Source organism: Cyprinodon tularosa, unplaced genomic scaffold (genome assembly GCF_016077235.1).
Source record: "Cyprinodon tularosa strain WSP-4 unplaced genomic scaffold, ASM1607723v1 ctg567, whole genome shotgun sequence".
Classification (NCBI taxonomy): domain Eukaryota; kingdom Metazoa; phylum Chordata; class Actinopteri; order Cyprinodontiformes; family Cyprinodontidae; genus Cyprinodon; species Cyprinodon tularosa.
Genome location: NW_024039304.1, coordinates 290,367 through 307,522, shown reverse-complemented (window position 1 = coordinate 307,522; position 17,156 = coordinate 290,367). Strand labels below are relative to the sequence as shown.

At 37.7% G+C, this 17,156-nt stretch overlaps 1 protein-coding gene across 2 annotated transcripts in view; it reads right to left on the bottom strand.

Annotated features, from left to right (window-relative positions):
* gak (cyclin G associated kinase) overlaps positions 1-17,156 on the bottom strand; it is a 33,326-nt gene that overhangs the window by 11,616 nt on the left and 4,554 nt on the right. The window contains exons 4-12 of one of the 2 annotated variants that reach the window (XM_038305834.1): positions 15,866-15,980; positions 14,994-15,136; positions 14,759-14,884; positions 12,818-12,907; positions 12,575-12,710; positions 10,536-10,648; positions 9,257-9,335; positions 6,887-7,010; positions 2,907-2,915 (exon numbers count right to left, since the gene is read on the bottom strand). In XM_038305834.1, the coding sequence (XP_038161762.1) occupies positions 2,907-2,915; positions 6,887-7,010; positions 9,257-9,335; positions 10,536-10,648; positions 12,575-12,710; positions 12,818-12,907; positions 14,759-14,884; positions 14,994-15,136; positions 15,866-15,980 (935 nt within the window). The remainder of the gene's footprint in view (positions 1-2,906; positions 2,916-6,886; positions 7,011-9,256; positions 9,336-10,535; positions 10,649-12,574; positions 12,711-12,817; positions 12,908-14,758; positions 14,885-14,993; positions 15,137-15,865; positions 15,981-17,156) is intronic. The other variant, XM_038305835.1, reaches the window with a different exon arrangement.

Genomic DNA, 17,156 nt, shown 5'->3' with positions numbered 1-17,156 from the left:
AATAAGAGCAACGGAGTGCGTGACGTATGTTAAGCCAGGCATAGTTGTTGTCAACAAAAATCAAAGCGTGCAGTTGCACGCCTAGAATAAGAAGATGAGCCTTGATCGCGTTTCTCTGTTGCTCTTTTAAAATTAATTTGCTGTCGATATCTTCTAGAACAGACCTAATGGCAGAATCTACTCACCCAAACTCTCCAGCGGCAGCCATTATTGTTGTCACCCAAGCGCGCTTTGGTCCCGTGGTTGATTACGTTACTGTTGATCATCCGTCCATCATCGTATAAAGCCCGCCCTGACAATTTGATTGGCCCGCCAGATATTGTGCCAGCATACTCGTGCTACTACTGAGCAATGCCAGACCGAACTTCCTGACCTCAAACGTTGTGGGCGGGACTAAGTTCGGAATGGCACCCAGGCTAGCCCTGACGTGCCTTGATACACAAATTAATTATTTTAAATACGGAATGGTTTGCCACCAAGCATAAAGCTCCCTTGTATAAGCAAGAAAGTACTCCACGAGGGACGACTTACGCCCAGATAAGATCTTGTTCTGTGTGTGTGTGTGGATCTTGCCCTGTGCATGTATAAGTCACATATGTGTATTTTTGAAAATTGAGACAGATCTAACTCCATATATATATATATATATATATATATATATATATATATATATATATATATATATATATATATATGCAGCGCTCGACACTGCCAATGCTAGGAGTGGGGCTCCCCTCTTGAAATACCAACCATTGGAGTTGGGAGAAAACAGACCGTCACCGACCAGGTCATGTGACTTGGAAGAACGTATCACTGTAAGGTCACAGGCTCTTATATAGTCAGCCTTATAGAACTAAGGCTTCTGCTCTATCATTTTTCTGCCTGCTTGACTACTGGTCATGGCTGACACAAGGAATAAGTTTAAAACTTCTGAGGAGGCTAAAAAGAGAAAACATGAAAGGGATTGAACAGAGGAAAAACAAAAGACAATCATGGAAAAGAGTTTGCTTGTTGGCTAAGGCTTAAAGAAGGAGCCAGATGAAAAACCATTTCTGTTTTTTCAACTGTATTATTAGACTGGTGAGTTAACACTTTGCTCCTAGTATACAGTCATAGATCTTTATTATTATTTTTGATGTTTAGTAGAAACAAAATACGGGCAGTTATAGGTCTAATGCCCCTAGTGGTCAAAAGTTAAAGGAATAGTACACTCAAAACATGATAAGCCTTCATTTTCTACTCATCCCCATGCTGAACAACACTCTGGAGTACTTTTTTGATATCTCAAATGCATCTGGAGATCTGGGAGGCTTCTTGCTGTCTGCTGACATTCAAATAATGGAGGTCTATTGTGCCCGAGACAGAAAGGTCCATAAAAGTCCACAAAAAACGTGTCAATATTCCTCCATACTGCTCGTCCAATGTATTCCAAGTGTCCTGAGTGGGTAGCATCCAGAATTTACTCGAAACGAAGTCATTTAGAATGTTTTTAGAGCATAAACAGTAGTGTATAGGATTTCCTGAAAGCGCGCGCCGGCGCGTTCATGACGCTACGGAAACCGCGGCAGACCAAGCCAGATGAAAGTGCGCATTCAGCTCGGCAAAGAACTCATGCTCTTCCTCAACACTGAAGTCCTCAGACATTTTTCTTTCGTTGTTTCTTTTTTTGCACAGGTAAACAGCACATTTCTTCTTCTACGCTTGCATTATCGTCAGAGCAGACGCTGAATGCGCACTTTCATCTGGTTTGGTCTGCCGGCTTCCGTAGCGTCATGAACGCGCCGGCGCGCGCTTTCAGGAAATCCTATACACTACTGTTTATGCTCTAAAAACATTCTAAATGACTTCGTTTCGAGTAAATTCTGGATGCTACCCACTCAGGACACTTGTAATACATTGGACGAGCAGTATGGAGGAATATTGACACGTTTGTGTAGACTTTTATGGACCTTTCTGACTCGGGCACCATAGACCTCCGTTATTTGAATGTCAGCAGACAGCAAGAAGCCTCCCAGATCTCCAGATGCATTTGAGATATCAAAAAAGTACTCCAGAGTGTTGTTCAGCATGGGGGTGAGTAGAAAATGAAGGCTAATCATCTTTTGGGTGTACTATTCCTTTAAACGGTGTGCCTTTAAATTAATGCAAACTCTAAAATCCTTCTTCATTTCTCCTTTTAATTTCCCAATTAGTCCAAAGGTAAGTCATATTATATCTTTACTATAATATTGTGAAAAAAAATCCATATTCATGATGATTATAAACTAATAACAGCTCTGGATTTCACTCTTCGAATTACAGAGTGATGAAAACCAGATATTATATCTCCACATGCAGCAGTTGAATAATTGTTCAGGAAATAATCCCCAAATCTTTTTCCCAACATATGAACACACTTAAATACGTGTTTTATGTTTTAACCATTTGAACTTTTAAATCCACAAAACAAGCAGGATTTGAAAACAGTAGGCTTTTGGAGATAATTATGCTAAAGCCCAAGATTGTGTTTTGATAAGATATCACCGCAGATCCAAATATTAATATTTATAATTAATTTAAAGAATTAAAATACATTGCTAATTTAAAAGTAAAAGTTATTTTAGTAATTGCCCTTTTAATTTGGAGAAAATAAGTAATTTTTTGATAAAAAATATCTTATCACACAGGTTGTTAATTAAAACCACATTTTTGTTTTCCAATTATTTAACCCCACCTGGCCAGCAACATCTCACTCATGCATTCATTCAGCTGAATTATTGAGCGTGTTATGTTAGAATCACAAAGCTGAGATGACCACAGAACAGCTGAAGCTTTAGTCAAGCTTTTAATCTATACGTCAAACAACATGCTTTAGGACACAAACAGCAATGCATGAGATGGCAAACTTCACCAGAGCCCATATTTACCTCGGGTTGCTAGGAGATGTACACAAAGTGGAACCATGAGGGATTGGGATAGAGAAAAGAAACAACACAAAATAATAATAAACAAAAACAACCACATGAATGGAGCAAACAGATGTGAGAAACTGAAAGAAACAACGGTATAAAAAGTGTGGGGATCAGCTGGTAAAGCAGCACTGTGTAACTTTTAGCCACTAATGGGTACAAGGCCGCAGGCAGCACTGCTCTACCGCAAAATTCAACAGTCCCCTCCAAAACGTACATGATGCTGCATTGAAGAAAGTGCTTTTTTTTTTTTAAATCTAAGCATTAGCATGGTCATCTGCTACTGCCACAATGCTGTATATCAAAAATCAAAAATAGATGACTAGAAACAAAATGTCCTTTAAAAATACATTTGGGTCAAATAATAGGAGTGACTGTAAAGACTGACTTATTACCAACAAAATCTGCAACAAAGAGAATCAAATATTGGATCAGAGTCATTATTATCTTTTATGCCCATTTTAAACCACAGATATACAGGTTTCTTAGAAAAATAATGGGATATATATTTTAAGATTTAGCGAATCAAGAGACACTGATACCAAATATTTACATACACTGAATAAAATAAAAAATTTTGTCTCCATCTTACATCTAGGAGCGTAAAGTCCTGGTCACAGGGGTTGCGTCAATTTTTTTTTCTGTCACACTGACTGCAGTGAGTGTAGAGGATCCTGATAAGCAGGATGAATAGATCCTGATCCATGCAGATTTTTTCACTTCTGTCTCTGCGGCTCAAAAACGTAAACAATGTCCCACATTTGACTGGGACAGACAATAAAAAATATTTTTTTAAAAACCTGTCGGCGCAGCCACCAAGTGTGCATATATATATATATATATATACACACACACACACACACACACCGTATTTTCAAGACTATAAGCCACTACTCTCTTCGTAAGCTTTGAACCATGCTGCCTATTGAGAAGGTGCGGCTTTTCTGTGGAGTTTTTCCTAACCGCCAGAGGGGGAAGTCAAAGTTGGAAAAGACAGAATAAGGGTTTTCATTTAGCACAAGAACATGCTAGCAGCAGCTACGACTGAGAAAAAATATACTGAATTCACACATTGTCATTTATTTGCCCCATTAAATCTGTTTAACCAATGAAGAAACTGGGCTCAACTCCTGCAGAGCTGAAACAAGGAACTGACAAAGCCCCGTCCTTCATCACAAACTCTTGTTGCCACCACCCACAAGCTAACAGAAGCTAGCATTTTCTTTGTCCTACTCTAAGGGTGATGTGTAGAGCTCCCCCTATAGGGTTGGTGGGAGAAAGTTCAGTGGATATCAGTGGCGTATAGCCCGGTGTGGCTTATTAATGTAGATTTCTGTTTTTTTTTTTTTTATTTAGTGGGCACGGCTTATAGTACGGTTCGCTCTATAGCATTACAAATATATAGAATAAGAATAATAGAATAATAGAAACATGTCAAGAAATGGAAAATGCAACAACAATGGTGAGGTAGGGAAGGTGGTTATAATGTAGCGATCTGTTAAGTTTGTCAAATTAGTTCTTTTTCAATAAAGAGGGGAGAGTGATAAGCTGCACTGTCTGTTCCACGTTTTTGTGCTGCTCACAGAGGATCATAATGTTACTTTATCCTTTTTCTGTCCTCTGAACTCCTATCAATGGTAAAGTATTCCTTTTTAAAATGTTTTATTGATGGTCCATATATAGGCTGCGCGACTCCAAACCTGGCTGCTTTCCCTGAGAGATTTTATTTCGTATTTTACTTTGCAATGTTTACTTTGTCTCTCTTCCTGTCAGACCAATGAAATGTCCTCTAAATTGCTGAGTAGTTCGGCTAAAATGGACCTGGGTCCATCTCGGTCGGAGCTATGCAAGCCCCCTACAGAAAATCTTGTTGGCTGTTTTCATCCCCATTGACTCTCTGTGAGCTCTAAACACCCTGCCCTCTTACAACACAATAACTTAACTGTGGACTTCCAGAAGTCTGGGCCATGCTTTGACACAAACAACAGACACTTAAAGGTGTCATATCATCTTGTTCACACAGTTAATGCAGGTATAAACACCGTGGGAATGTCCTGTCATCAAATTGCACAATAAGAAATTTAGTGTGTCCTAGAGATGAACGTGGTGCTAATAATATGCTAATCAGCCCTATCAGACTGCGATAATATGGTGGTGTGATAGTTTAGAGTGTCTTCTAGGACAGAGGTCTTCAGCCCTGGTCCTCAGGGTCCACTGTCCTGCCTGCATGTTTTAGATTATTATCAGCTTCAGAGAATTGAAAATGATTGAATTTCAACCTCCGCAGTCTCAGAGTGATGGAGACATCCATTTATCAGCCATTTCTTTAAGTCAGGTTTCTGTAGGCAGGAAAAACCCTAAAGCAGTTGACCCTGAGGACCAGGATTTAATTCAACTCAAACCCTAAAAAGCCAAATTACATTTTATAAAGGTATACTTAGACCAATGCTTTGATCTTTGAAGAATTTAACTGTGCTCCAATAAAACTTAAGCAATTTTAAGGCAAAAAGAATAAAAAAAATCTAGTTTCAGGAGATCAAGTATATGGCAGAAAAAAGATATACAAGTATGGATACTAGAGAGATAGATGAATGTTGATACATGGATGGATGAATGGTTACATTTTTAAACAATGGGATAGAGAATAATGTTCCCTTTTCTTATTTTAATTCCAATCCAGACTAGGGATGGGGATCGAAACCCGGTTCCATCAAGGACCCGGTTCCACTTTTTTCAAAACCCGAAAATCAATAACGTTTGGGCTTATCGATACCACTATCGAGTCTGGTCGTTTTTTTTTTTTTCTCCCGGAGGTCCTGTAACATAATTGTGTGTCCCTCGAGTCGCCTTCACAGCATTTAAATCTAATCAATCCAATCACTGCAGCATGTCCACCAATGTTTTGGAATGAAATTGTAAGCAAACAGATATTTAAAGTAAAACAAGTCTGGCACTTAACTTTGCTCGCGACTCGAGAATGGCTGAACGGAAAAGACTCCTCCTCCTGCCGCTGCCCCGCCGCACCACAGTCTGTCCGTCTTCATCATCCACTCAGAGTACCACTGGTAAGCGCGCACACAGACTTTGTAGCTTGTCCGGTCAGTTAAAAAATAGTAATTGTGAAATCCGTGTTGTAATCGGCAGCATACAAGCTAGTTAGCTTGAAAAGTAAATAAAGTTTCAGACGTGCTGCGTGATGATGTGTTCAGATTGGCTCAGTAAAACGACAATTAGGTTATCATGATGCGTTCAAGTGTAACGTAAAGAAAACGGGAAATTTTGTTTTTGGCGAGAAACATGAGTAATACAGTTGTATATTGCTCTATATATAATTAAACTACTGATGCCAACATTTATTAAAATTACATTTAATTTAAAATACAATTATTTATTTGTTAAATATTTTCCTAATCACTAAAAACATGATGAAAAGTGACAGTAGACAATACATTAACCAACAATTGTAAAAATATATTCTAGTTAGTTTTATGTCATTTCGAAGTGGCCTATTACATTAGCCATGTTTATTGAAGGCTAGAAACGTTTTTGTTATGCTCACTTGTTAAGCAATAAAAGCAATACCAGTTCTGTTAAAAAAATTTTGTTGCATCGTCTTTCCACCAAATAACAGAAAAGTATCGATAGTGGTATCGATAAAGACTCGGATCGATAAGGAGTATCGATAAAGGTATCGATATCAATAAATATTAACGATCCCCATCCCTAATCCAGACCCCCCAAAAAATAAAAAATAAAAATAAATAAATATATAAATATATATATATATATATATATATACACACACACACACACACACACACTGCAGGTTTTGTTTTTTTTGTTTTTTTATATCTTGTCCTGAAAAATAATTAAAATAAAGCATAAAAAAAAAAAAAAAAAAAAAGATCCTCACAGCATGAAACATTGGAGCCCCTTACCTGGCTACAGACTGGATCACTTTAGATGATGTATCTTTAATGTTGGTCAAGAAGCGCTCTGTTCCTCCCCTCAAGAGGTCCAGGAATCCACTTCCTGCCTGATCAGGATCAAACACTCCTGGTCCTACCAAGACAGAAAACACACCAGAGTAAATATGCTGTCCCCATGTTTGGGGAGAGGTGGCCTAGTGGTTAGCGCGGGGGTCGGTGAGCCACATGCGGCTCTTTAGCGTCCCCCTGGAGCTTTTTGAAAAATTTATGAAAATGTATTCATTTTTTTTTATATGGTGTGCAGGAGGTCAAACTAAAATTATTTATTTTTTCAATGCTGTAAACATTTGTATACTAAATAAATGTAAACAATAATTTGCGTCATAGCCATAGAGATCAGTGGTCATAACTTGCGACCAGCATGGAGCGGTGCCAGGCAAACAAAGCTGCAGGTGTGTCTCGCACCATGGATTCCAAAGGGAAAAAAGGAAGATAGCTAATGAGAACAGAGGATTCAAAGAAAATGGACTGAATCATTTGCTTTCATTATCAATGCAGGAGGGTTGCCTGCATTTTTGCTTTGTAATGAGAAGTTGTGAAAAAATAAAAATAAAAATTAGGAAAGGCATTTCCAGGGAAGGCTAAATATGCAGCCGACCACCAAGCTGGAAGTGAGAGAAAAAGTGCGATTGCAGAACTTCTGGATAAATTAATAAAGATAGATTTAAGAAGTGGATTGCATCTCCAAACTCCACTACTGCTGCTAGTTTGGTTGCAAGGATGGAAAATCATCCACATTTCAAACAGGTAGAACTCTGATGCAGGTATGTGTATTTTCTTCCATTTTTTCCCCAAATCCTAAAAATATCAATCACACCAAGGAACGCTGTGACAGAGGATGTGGGATTTCAGGGTTAGAGAGCTCTGCACTGATGGATGTCAGTTCCTGCTTGGTTCCTCATGACTCATCCCAACAGAAACACATCCACCATAGAAAGATTCCTTTATCCTGTTTCTACAATTTCATCAATGCACCGGGCGCAGTGAAGTGGCGCGCGATGGGAGCATTCACTGCTCGCCCATCACCTCATGCTGCTATGTGACATTTGCTCCAGGATAAACATTTAATCATCAATGCTTATTATATTTTAAGCCCACATAGTCCTTTTCTATAGTGGAATAATACACTTAGAGCCCGTGTTACCATAAGAGGCATATATAAGACTTTTACATTTTTGCGGCTCCTGTTTTTTTTGGTCCAATATGGCTCTTTGAGCAGTTTGGGTTGCCGACCCCTGGGTTAGGGCATAGAGCTTGGAGTCCTGAGGTTCTGAGTTCGAGCCCCACTCCCACAAACTGCCTCTCTGGGTCTCTGAGCAAAGATCCTTAACCCCACACTGCTCCCCGGGTGCTGCACAATGGCAGCCCACTGCTCCCCCAAGGGGATGGGTTAAATCCAGAGAGTGAATTTCTCCAATGTGAGATCAATAAAGTTCAATCATAACAGCACCCAGTGAGCAAGATTCTTTATGTGTTCATATTAGAGGCAGTTAGAAGGGATCAACAAAGCAAAGAACAAAACACGCTCTGCTTTTCAACAGATGGCTGACGAGCAGCACAGAAATCCTCTTATTAGGCATCAGGCTGTGTTTGAGGAAGAAAGATAAGCTCATTACGGTAGTTTTGGCAAATGTACAAAAGGAACAACACAATAAAAGGAACGTCTTTTAATAAAGTTTACTCCAATCCAGAAACAGAAATGGGAAGTCTGTGTTTGCTATAGGGATTATAAGGGTAAGGCAGTTTTATTTGTAAAGCACATTTCAGTAACAGGTCAATTCAGTGCTGTTATTTTGCTTATTTTTCATTCAATATTTAAAATGCAATGATCAATTCTTTTTCTACTGGTGAACTGCCTTAATTGCAAGAATAAATTCCTAGTATTGATGCTCAGTACACTTTTAAAGTATGGTATATAAAGCATCACTGTTCTACACAGGCCATGGTAAAGCTAAAAATCCCCACAGTAAAAAAAACAAAATTTAAACCACTAATGTATTTATACTAAACGTTTTAAATATAGTATAGTTATGGCTTATGAAAGACCGACTAAAATTTCTACTTGTTCTACTTCTATACTCAAAAGCATAAGAGGAAAATAATGAAAAAAAAATGTAGTTTATTATTTGCCAAAAGATTTATGTCTTATAAACATCTTCCTTCTTGTTCAGAAGGGCAAAGTTGTTTAGGTTACTTGGAACATACAGCAGCACATTTGTTTGCCTGCTAAGCCAGAGATTTAGAGATATTCTACAGGGCTGTTAAAGCATGCAATAACCTGCAATCTTCAGAGATCCTCTCGTTATTATGCATCCTTACCTGCACTGTTATGGACACCCTGGATCTGCATGGGTGGCTGTGCTCCATTGTTTCCGAATCCTCCGTTCTGCTCCATCAGCTGTAGACATTCATATCCATCATACAGTGGACGCCAGCAGTGATACATACTCAACATTGTTGCAAGAATTATGAGCAAATAATCAAGTGGGTGAGAAAATTATGGTAAAATTTACAGCAAAAAATGCTTAGCAGGACGAAAAATATAAAGCTGATAATAAAAATAAAAAGAAGTTTAAAAAGAGCAATCCTTTTAAAGTATCAACATAAAGATGTTAAGAAATAAAGGTTTCCCAGGTTTGCAAAAGGCAGCCAGGGAGCGTCTGTGCCTTTCTTCATAAAGCCATCTATCGTATCCCCCAGGCAGTTCTTCGCTTCCATTTCTACTCCCTTCCTTAAGTCTTTGTCTCTTTGCTACGTCGCACAGTCTGCTGCTGCGTCCAGCTTAGCTGAACTGCAGCGGAGAGTGGAAGAGGAGGATTGTAATCTCCTTACGTCCAGCAGGGAAGCCCTTTCCTATCCTAATCAGATCAGCAATTGCCAAATCTACCCCCACCACCACCACCACCACACACACACACACACATTTTTGTTTAACTTCTTCACTTCTAGCCAAAAAATAAAAACAAGAACAAAAATTAGTTTAGTTGTAGAGAGATTTAAAGGATACTAAACACTGATTCAGATCCTTCTATCAGAGAATTACTGCAGATCAAAAAGTTGAAGCAATGAGTCTTTGTAAAACTGCCAATTTCAAACTAAAAAATCAGATTTAACTGTAAGTACAGGGATTTCGGTCAGAAAATTATCATCTTAGCCTAAAATCCTAAATCTGATTTAAACATTTCTAAGACTCTAAGAGAGTCTTAGAAATGTTTTTGACTAAACAATAACACCCCCACTCCATTACTACTCTGTCATGTTTCTGATTTCATTAAGTCCACAAACCTCAAAATTCTGCCTGTTTGCTGCTATAAGCACATAGTAACCAAGTAAAGGAGCCAGAAAAGGAGAAAACCGTCTCCTTTGTGCCGCCACCGAGTGCATGTGTTACAAGAGTAAAGGAACTGCATCAGCAATTTGAGAGGCACAGAGCTCCTTCCGCTGTGTGCCTCTCACACGCTTACAGACAGATGAGCCATCTTAGCCAACAAAAATGACTTATTAACAAGACGCCAAAAAGTCAATCTACCAAAGAAATAAAATATAAGCAGTTTATCTTGCTTTTGTTCTCCCAGTTTGTACAGGTTTGGCCACTCACTTCTGTTACTGGAGACTTGGGGTTGACGTTGCGAGCAGCTGCAATCTCCTGCAGCTGGTTGACCAACTCTGTAATAGACAGCCTCTCATCGGGATTCACCTTCAACATGGAGCCTAACAAAGAGGGAATGGAAGACAGTTTTATACGTTAAAGAGAAGGAGTTTGAGGAAAAAGATTTTAAAGGAGTCTGCAAAATTATACTGCTGTTAAAAAGAAAGCCTACAGATTCAGTTAGAGGTCTACAATGACTAATCACAGGAAGAAAAGCCACTAAGTTCGGGCTTTTAATTCTGTAATAATACAATTCATTTGCTGGAATTGTAGGGGAAAAAAACAAAACATCAAAAAGTCAAGTTTTCAAAAATAATTACTGGATGCAAATGTTTGAATTTACTACTAAGTTTTTGTAATTAATCCTGGGTTACATTATACATAAACTTAGATGTCAAGTAGAAATACTTTGTTACCTCACTTGAGTAGAAGTTTTGGATATCTATACCTCACTAGACTCATTATTCTTAAGACAAATTTTTACTTCTACTCCTTACATTTTAAAAATCGACTCGTTAGTTGTGTTTCATTTAAGCAAATTTTTGTTACGGCCTGCTGGCATTTATAAAAAATAAATAAATAAAAAAAAAACACCTAAATAAATGATTGAATTTCACCTAAATTTCTTTCATCGAGACAATTAATTTCTTTGTGGCTGGACTCGGTGCTGCACCAACTTATTGTTCACCACATACCAAAAAATAATTTGCAAGATGATTCAAAGTTAAAGTTGACGCTGTAAACATTAGTTGTAAAACTAAGTATAAGGAAGTTATCATCCAGAATTATAGAAAAATGTTCCTTTCATAGGGTAATGCATTATAAGGTTTAAAAGTTCTGTCCTTAACATTTTTTCCTGCATTACTTTTACTTTTATACTTCAATTATTTTTAAAGAATGCTACTATTACACTTTGACTTGAGTAAAAAAAAAAAAAATGATATATATATTATATAATATATAATTATAATATAATCTATAAACTTGGTTATTTATACAATGAGGCTCAAAAGTACCTTTTGAAAATAATCTTTAAACGGGTATCAAAAATATTATTGTTGTAATACAATTAGCTTTTTTCAGATCTGCCGTAATCTAATCTTAAATGTCATATTTCAGCAGAATATCATCCTAAATAAAACTAAAGGTTTCAAAAAACAAACCAATCTGTATAGAAGTACTGTGTAGTATGTCTGAGATCACTGTCCTGATGCAAGATAAAATGGTGCCCAAGTTTCAAAGATAGGAACCAAATTGTGAGCCTCAGATGAGAAGAAATCTGTATTTATACTGAGAACTCCTGGAATGTCGGGTCAGTTTGAAGAGAATGAAAAGTTTTCAATCAGCTTCATCCTTTTTGGTGTGAATTAAGCACAGAAATCAAATTGCGGTGCTAAAACAATTTGATGTTTTTCCTACTTAAATGCTCAAATTATCCAGCCAGCATTAGGCAAGAAGCTTTCTATTAATGGCAGCCATTAATGTTATCCGTAAACAAGCACACAAAGTGATTTCAAATAATCCCTTTAAAACCCTAAAATTATTTAATATATTTTTCCTCTAAAATCCTCATGTTTATACTTTAAAATTACAGAACTAATCAGGAAGTTAACAACTTCTTAGTTTAAACAGCAACAGCACATTTCTGAAAACTCAAACGTAAAAGTCACTTTATAGAAACGCAGCCTTAAATGATAGGATACATATTAATTATTTTCCATGTTCTATTTTCCAAATTACTGCTGTACTTTGTGAAAGACTTCAAATATTGATTTTTTTTTGTTCTTTTTTTGTTCTCTTTCATGATGAGTCTCTTTGACCAAAAAACATAACCAGGGGCAATTTGATTACCAACTGGTGTATGACAATACAATCATCTTTAAAACTGATATAAAACTCATTAAAGCGATGCAGAAAACAGAGCAGGCAGGAATAAAAGAAGAGAAGGAAGAAGCACAATAAAGGTAAATGAAAAATGCAATCCGTACGTATGAGGTCGTGAAACACGGCGTATTTGACATCGTTCTGAGGGATGGAGTATTTTCCATTGACTATCTGCAGTTTGGCTCCTTCCTCAAATGGATGCTGTTTAAAACACAACAGGTAGAGGATGCATCCGAGAGCCTGTATGGAGGAGAAGATGTCTGAACTGTTAACTCACACAGATTTTATTTTAGGATTGACAGTGAAACTGAAAAATGAGAAAAGCAAGGACGTTTCCAGGCTCTGACCCAAATGTCTTGTTTGTCGTTGATCGGGAAGTTAGAGTAAAGATCGATCATCTCTGGTGTTCTGTATGCTGGGGTAGTGTTTCTTGTAATCTGCAAAGAGCAGCACAAACAAAACAAAACTCAGATGAGGCCCCATGTTTAGGTCTCAACTTGGTAGTTAAATTGTTTTCTAGTAAATTAAAGGAAAAAAAACTTCCATTTAAAAATGAAAAAATGTATTTTTTTTATCCTTGTATAGTATAAAATGAAGACTTTCTCAAAAACAAAATTCTATCATGCAAGCTGTTTGAGAGTTAATGTAGCGCTGCTGCTATGAAAACATTAGCAGACATTATTAGATCAATAATTTATTGTGTTCAGCACAGTTTACTCATTTTAGGCAAAGCTCTCAGTAATTCATGTCTCTGTTTAGTTATGGTATTATTATCAATTAGTGTTTTCTCTGGATGTTTAAATCAAAGATTTCATTCAAACACCAAGATTAAATATTTGGTTTGGATTCAATGAAAAATGAGACATTAACTAATTTATTTATTTTCTGTTATTAGGAACAAAGAATAAAGCTTCTCCACCTTATTAAATATATTTCAGGTAAATTTTTAAACTGCTTAATATTCTCAGAATATCAAGGAAGATTGTTCATTTAACATCTAACTGTTTCTCCCTCTTTTTTTATTTTTTTAGGATTTAAAAATGTCCATTTTAATATGGCTGCTTTTAAATTATCAAAAGATTAGACACTGCATGCCTAGATATAACTTGTTTTATAACTGTAATTTTTTTATTTAAGAAATAATGCTGCATCAAAGGGCAAAAATAAATAGACATAAAGCTGCGTTTAGTCTGGGGGCTATAGTAGAGCAACCCAATGTAAAGGAAATTTTGGCCATCATGTTAATTCATTTTATAAAAAAATAAAATAAAATAAATTAACAAAATCCCCTGTAAATCTTGCCATTATAAAACCTTTAATAGTTCAGAAAGGAACCATAATAGCCCTGGTTACAGAATAATATCTGGTAAACATAAAGCAAGTGAGGAATCTAATACCCCATTTACAGTACCCTTGAAAAACCGTGCAAAGACCGGTGCAAGCTCAGTAACTGAGATAACTTATCGTGTGTAAATGGAAAGCAAACGGAACTAAACCGAGCTAGACACAACCGAACCGAGCTAACTGCAGACCAGTTCCAGAGGTGGGCTCAGCTCGGTTTTTCCCTGACTCGGTTCTCTGATAACAAGAGTGCATGAGCAGAACACGTCATCTCCGTCTAGCTGCACATCCCGATTCACACTCCATTCCAGTAGTTGGCGGTAATGCCCCTCCGGAAGTTGCTTGCCAACCAACACAAAACAGAAGAAGAAGAACAACTATAAACAACTATATACATCCACGAAAGGTTGCTGTCTTCGCCTGACCCTCCGCAAACACCGAAGTACAGCAATAATAATCATGCATAACTTTCTGAATGTGACGGGCGCTGCCATTTTGATTTGCTTGATTCCCTCCTTCTTCGTCTTCTTCTTCTTGTGTTTTATGGCAGTTGGCAAACAACTTTTGGTGCATTACCGCCACCAACTGCTTGATTTCCTCCTTCAATACTGGCAGTAATACCGCAGATCGTCACTAGGAGGCGAGGAGTCGAGGAACAGAGATAGCGTGATGTGTAAATGGTCGTCAGAACCAAGCTCGGCCTGGTTAACTGATCCGACCTTGGACCGGTCTTGGCATGGATCGGTTTTTCAAGGGTAGTGTAAATGGGGTAAAAGACTGTCAGGGGGCAGCACTGGGTTCACGAGGGAACCGGTGGTGACATGAGGAGAAACAAAACACTGATAATCCTGTCTATAAACTCTGGTTCAGTCAAAAGACACTGGCTGATGCATAGGCCTCATTTCTCATTTAAATTTAGGGAAGTCTGTGTATGTCGGTGTGTGTACCTCATCCTCCACCATTGACCTCTTCTGTGCAGACCAGCTGTAGTCGGGATAATGTGACACTGTGGTGGCGCTGCCAAAGTCGCACAGCTTGATGGTGCCCTGGTTACTAATCAACAGGTTCTCAATCTGAAACACATAACAGGCAGTCTTATTCAGCACAACTGCTTATAAACAGGCTCATCATTTAGCCGCTTTCTAAGGCATCAGTCTCTCCTTCAGCTATTAACTGACCAACCTTTAGGTCTCGATGGATGACGGGAGGTTTCTGCTTGTGCATGTGCTGCACAGCACGGCAAGCCTGGTAGAAGATCTTCAGCACGGTGTCACATGACATAGGAGCTCTCTGCTCCACACGCCTGATGAAGTCCACCAGCTGACCTGAAGCAAAGCAAACCTCCAAGATCAGTCAATGAACCATGCTTTTTTAAAATAGATTTTCAGATCAGATCATTTTATACAACACACAATGGCACCTGAGAAAAACATTTTACCTTTCTTATATTAATGTAAATGTTTTATATTCAAAGATTATGATTATTTTACAAAAAATAAGCATTATATTAAGAGTTTATCTTGTGAAAAAATGTTTTAAAAATAAGGGCCCCATTTTTTTTTCTTCTTTATATAGAAAAAAACAGGAATTTGTTCCTGTTTTTTATGCTAATGAAGAAGTCCACCCATCTATATATAATCCAATGACAAAAAGAAAAATCAGGTTTGATATAAAATAACTTAATTGAATGTCATCCATATCAACCATTTTAAACATTCCCAACCAACTTATATGAGATGTAAATTATATTTTAATGAGAAATAAAAAAAACTGTTAAAACTTCTTATATTTAAGAAACTGATTTTGGTCTTTGTAGACCTTTTGTAATGGAAAAAAAAGGAAGAAGGCAGGAAACGAAAGGCCACAAAAAGAGAGACTTGCATCACAAAATCTTTGTGGTTTCTGAGTTCCTGAGAAACTGCAACGTCACCTGAACTGGGGTTAATACATTTGATGAATGAGTAAGCCCAAAGTCTGTTACGATTAGGCACAGAGAGGAGATTCACTAGAACTTAGGAAGTTGTCTGTGTGCAGAAGTGGGAGTCAGTTTTTACCTTTACACAACTCGGTGAGGATCAAAAACTCTGCCTGCCCGGTGTCTGACTCTTCCTTGCTGATGGATGCAGCCGAGCAGAACTGAACCATGTTTGGATGGCCTGAGAGCTTTTTCTAGGAAGCAGGGGGGAAAGAAAATAAACACTGGTGTGACGTCAGGGTTCGTCTAAGACTGGACATTTGATACACTTTAAACTGAAATCTTTGACCTCACTGTAAAAAAAAAGCACATGCAGACTCAACTTCCCCCATTTAAGGTCAGCTAGGATCACTTAACTTACGATTTGTTGAATGTCAGACAAATGAGGAGAAAACTTTCCATCTATTCTATTGAAACATTCTTCAAATAAATGCAAAACGTTGTTTCCTTAGTGTTAGGTAGACTTCTTAAAGTTATGCCTTGGGTCAAATGTTTTGAGTATCAACAGGACTGTCCGTCAGGTTTGTAGGCTCACCTGCTAACATTCCCTTTCAGCTCTGAAAAAAAAAATTCCTGTGCAACTTAAATCAGGGATTTATTATGTCCTGTCTAAGACAATTCACACCCATTTGGCATACTTAATATCATCAGCCAAGCTTTAAACTCCTGGCTGATGGCTTAAAATGTAGCTTCTACCACAAGGAAAGACATAATGATGGCGCTACCCGCCATAATTCCCACTTTGGATAGGCTTCTAAGCTTCGCTCTTCTTTCTGCAAATGCAACTATGGTCAGTATGGCCGTTTCATGACACCACAGGAAACAGCTTTAAAATTTAACTTCACTTGTTTCACAATGGATAATGACCTTATTCCTCTGCCAGAATCTTCTGTCTGTCTTTCTACTTTTTTCTTTGAAGTCAATGCTCATATTTCAACCCAAAACACATTCATCTAATGATCAGTATTCTGGCAGATATTTCACATGTTGTTAGTGCTTGTTTGCCACCGTTTGAAAAAATAAACATAAACTCAGGCAGGACAAGGCTCATCTGAGGAGGTCCAGAGATATATTCCTGATTACTATTATTATTTTTATCTATCCAAGGTGCCTCTGTAATGTTTGCAACTTTAAGGGTTAAAATCAAATATATCCACCCCATTGGATCTGATCCATTTATACAGAAACCCAATCTAGAATTTTCTAATAACTTGCTTTTTGGTCAATACTCTGTTTAGTGTTGGGGAGGAGATGGTCTTAGGCATAACCTGTCGCCCACCTACAAATCACTTTAAGGAACAATAACCAGAAGATTCACCTCTCACCTGCCCTCACCTGACTCACACTTCAATGATGCATGTGACCAAAAC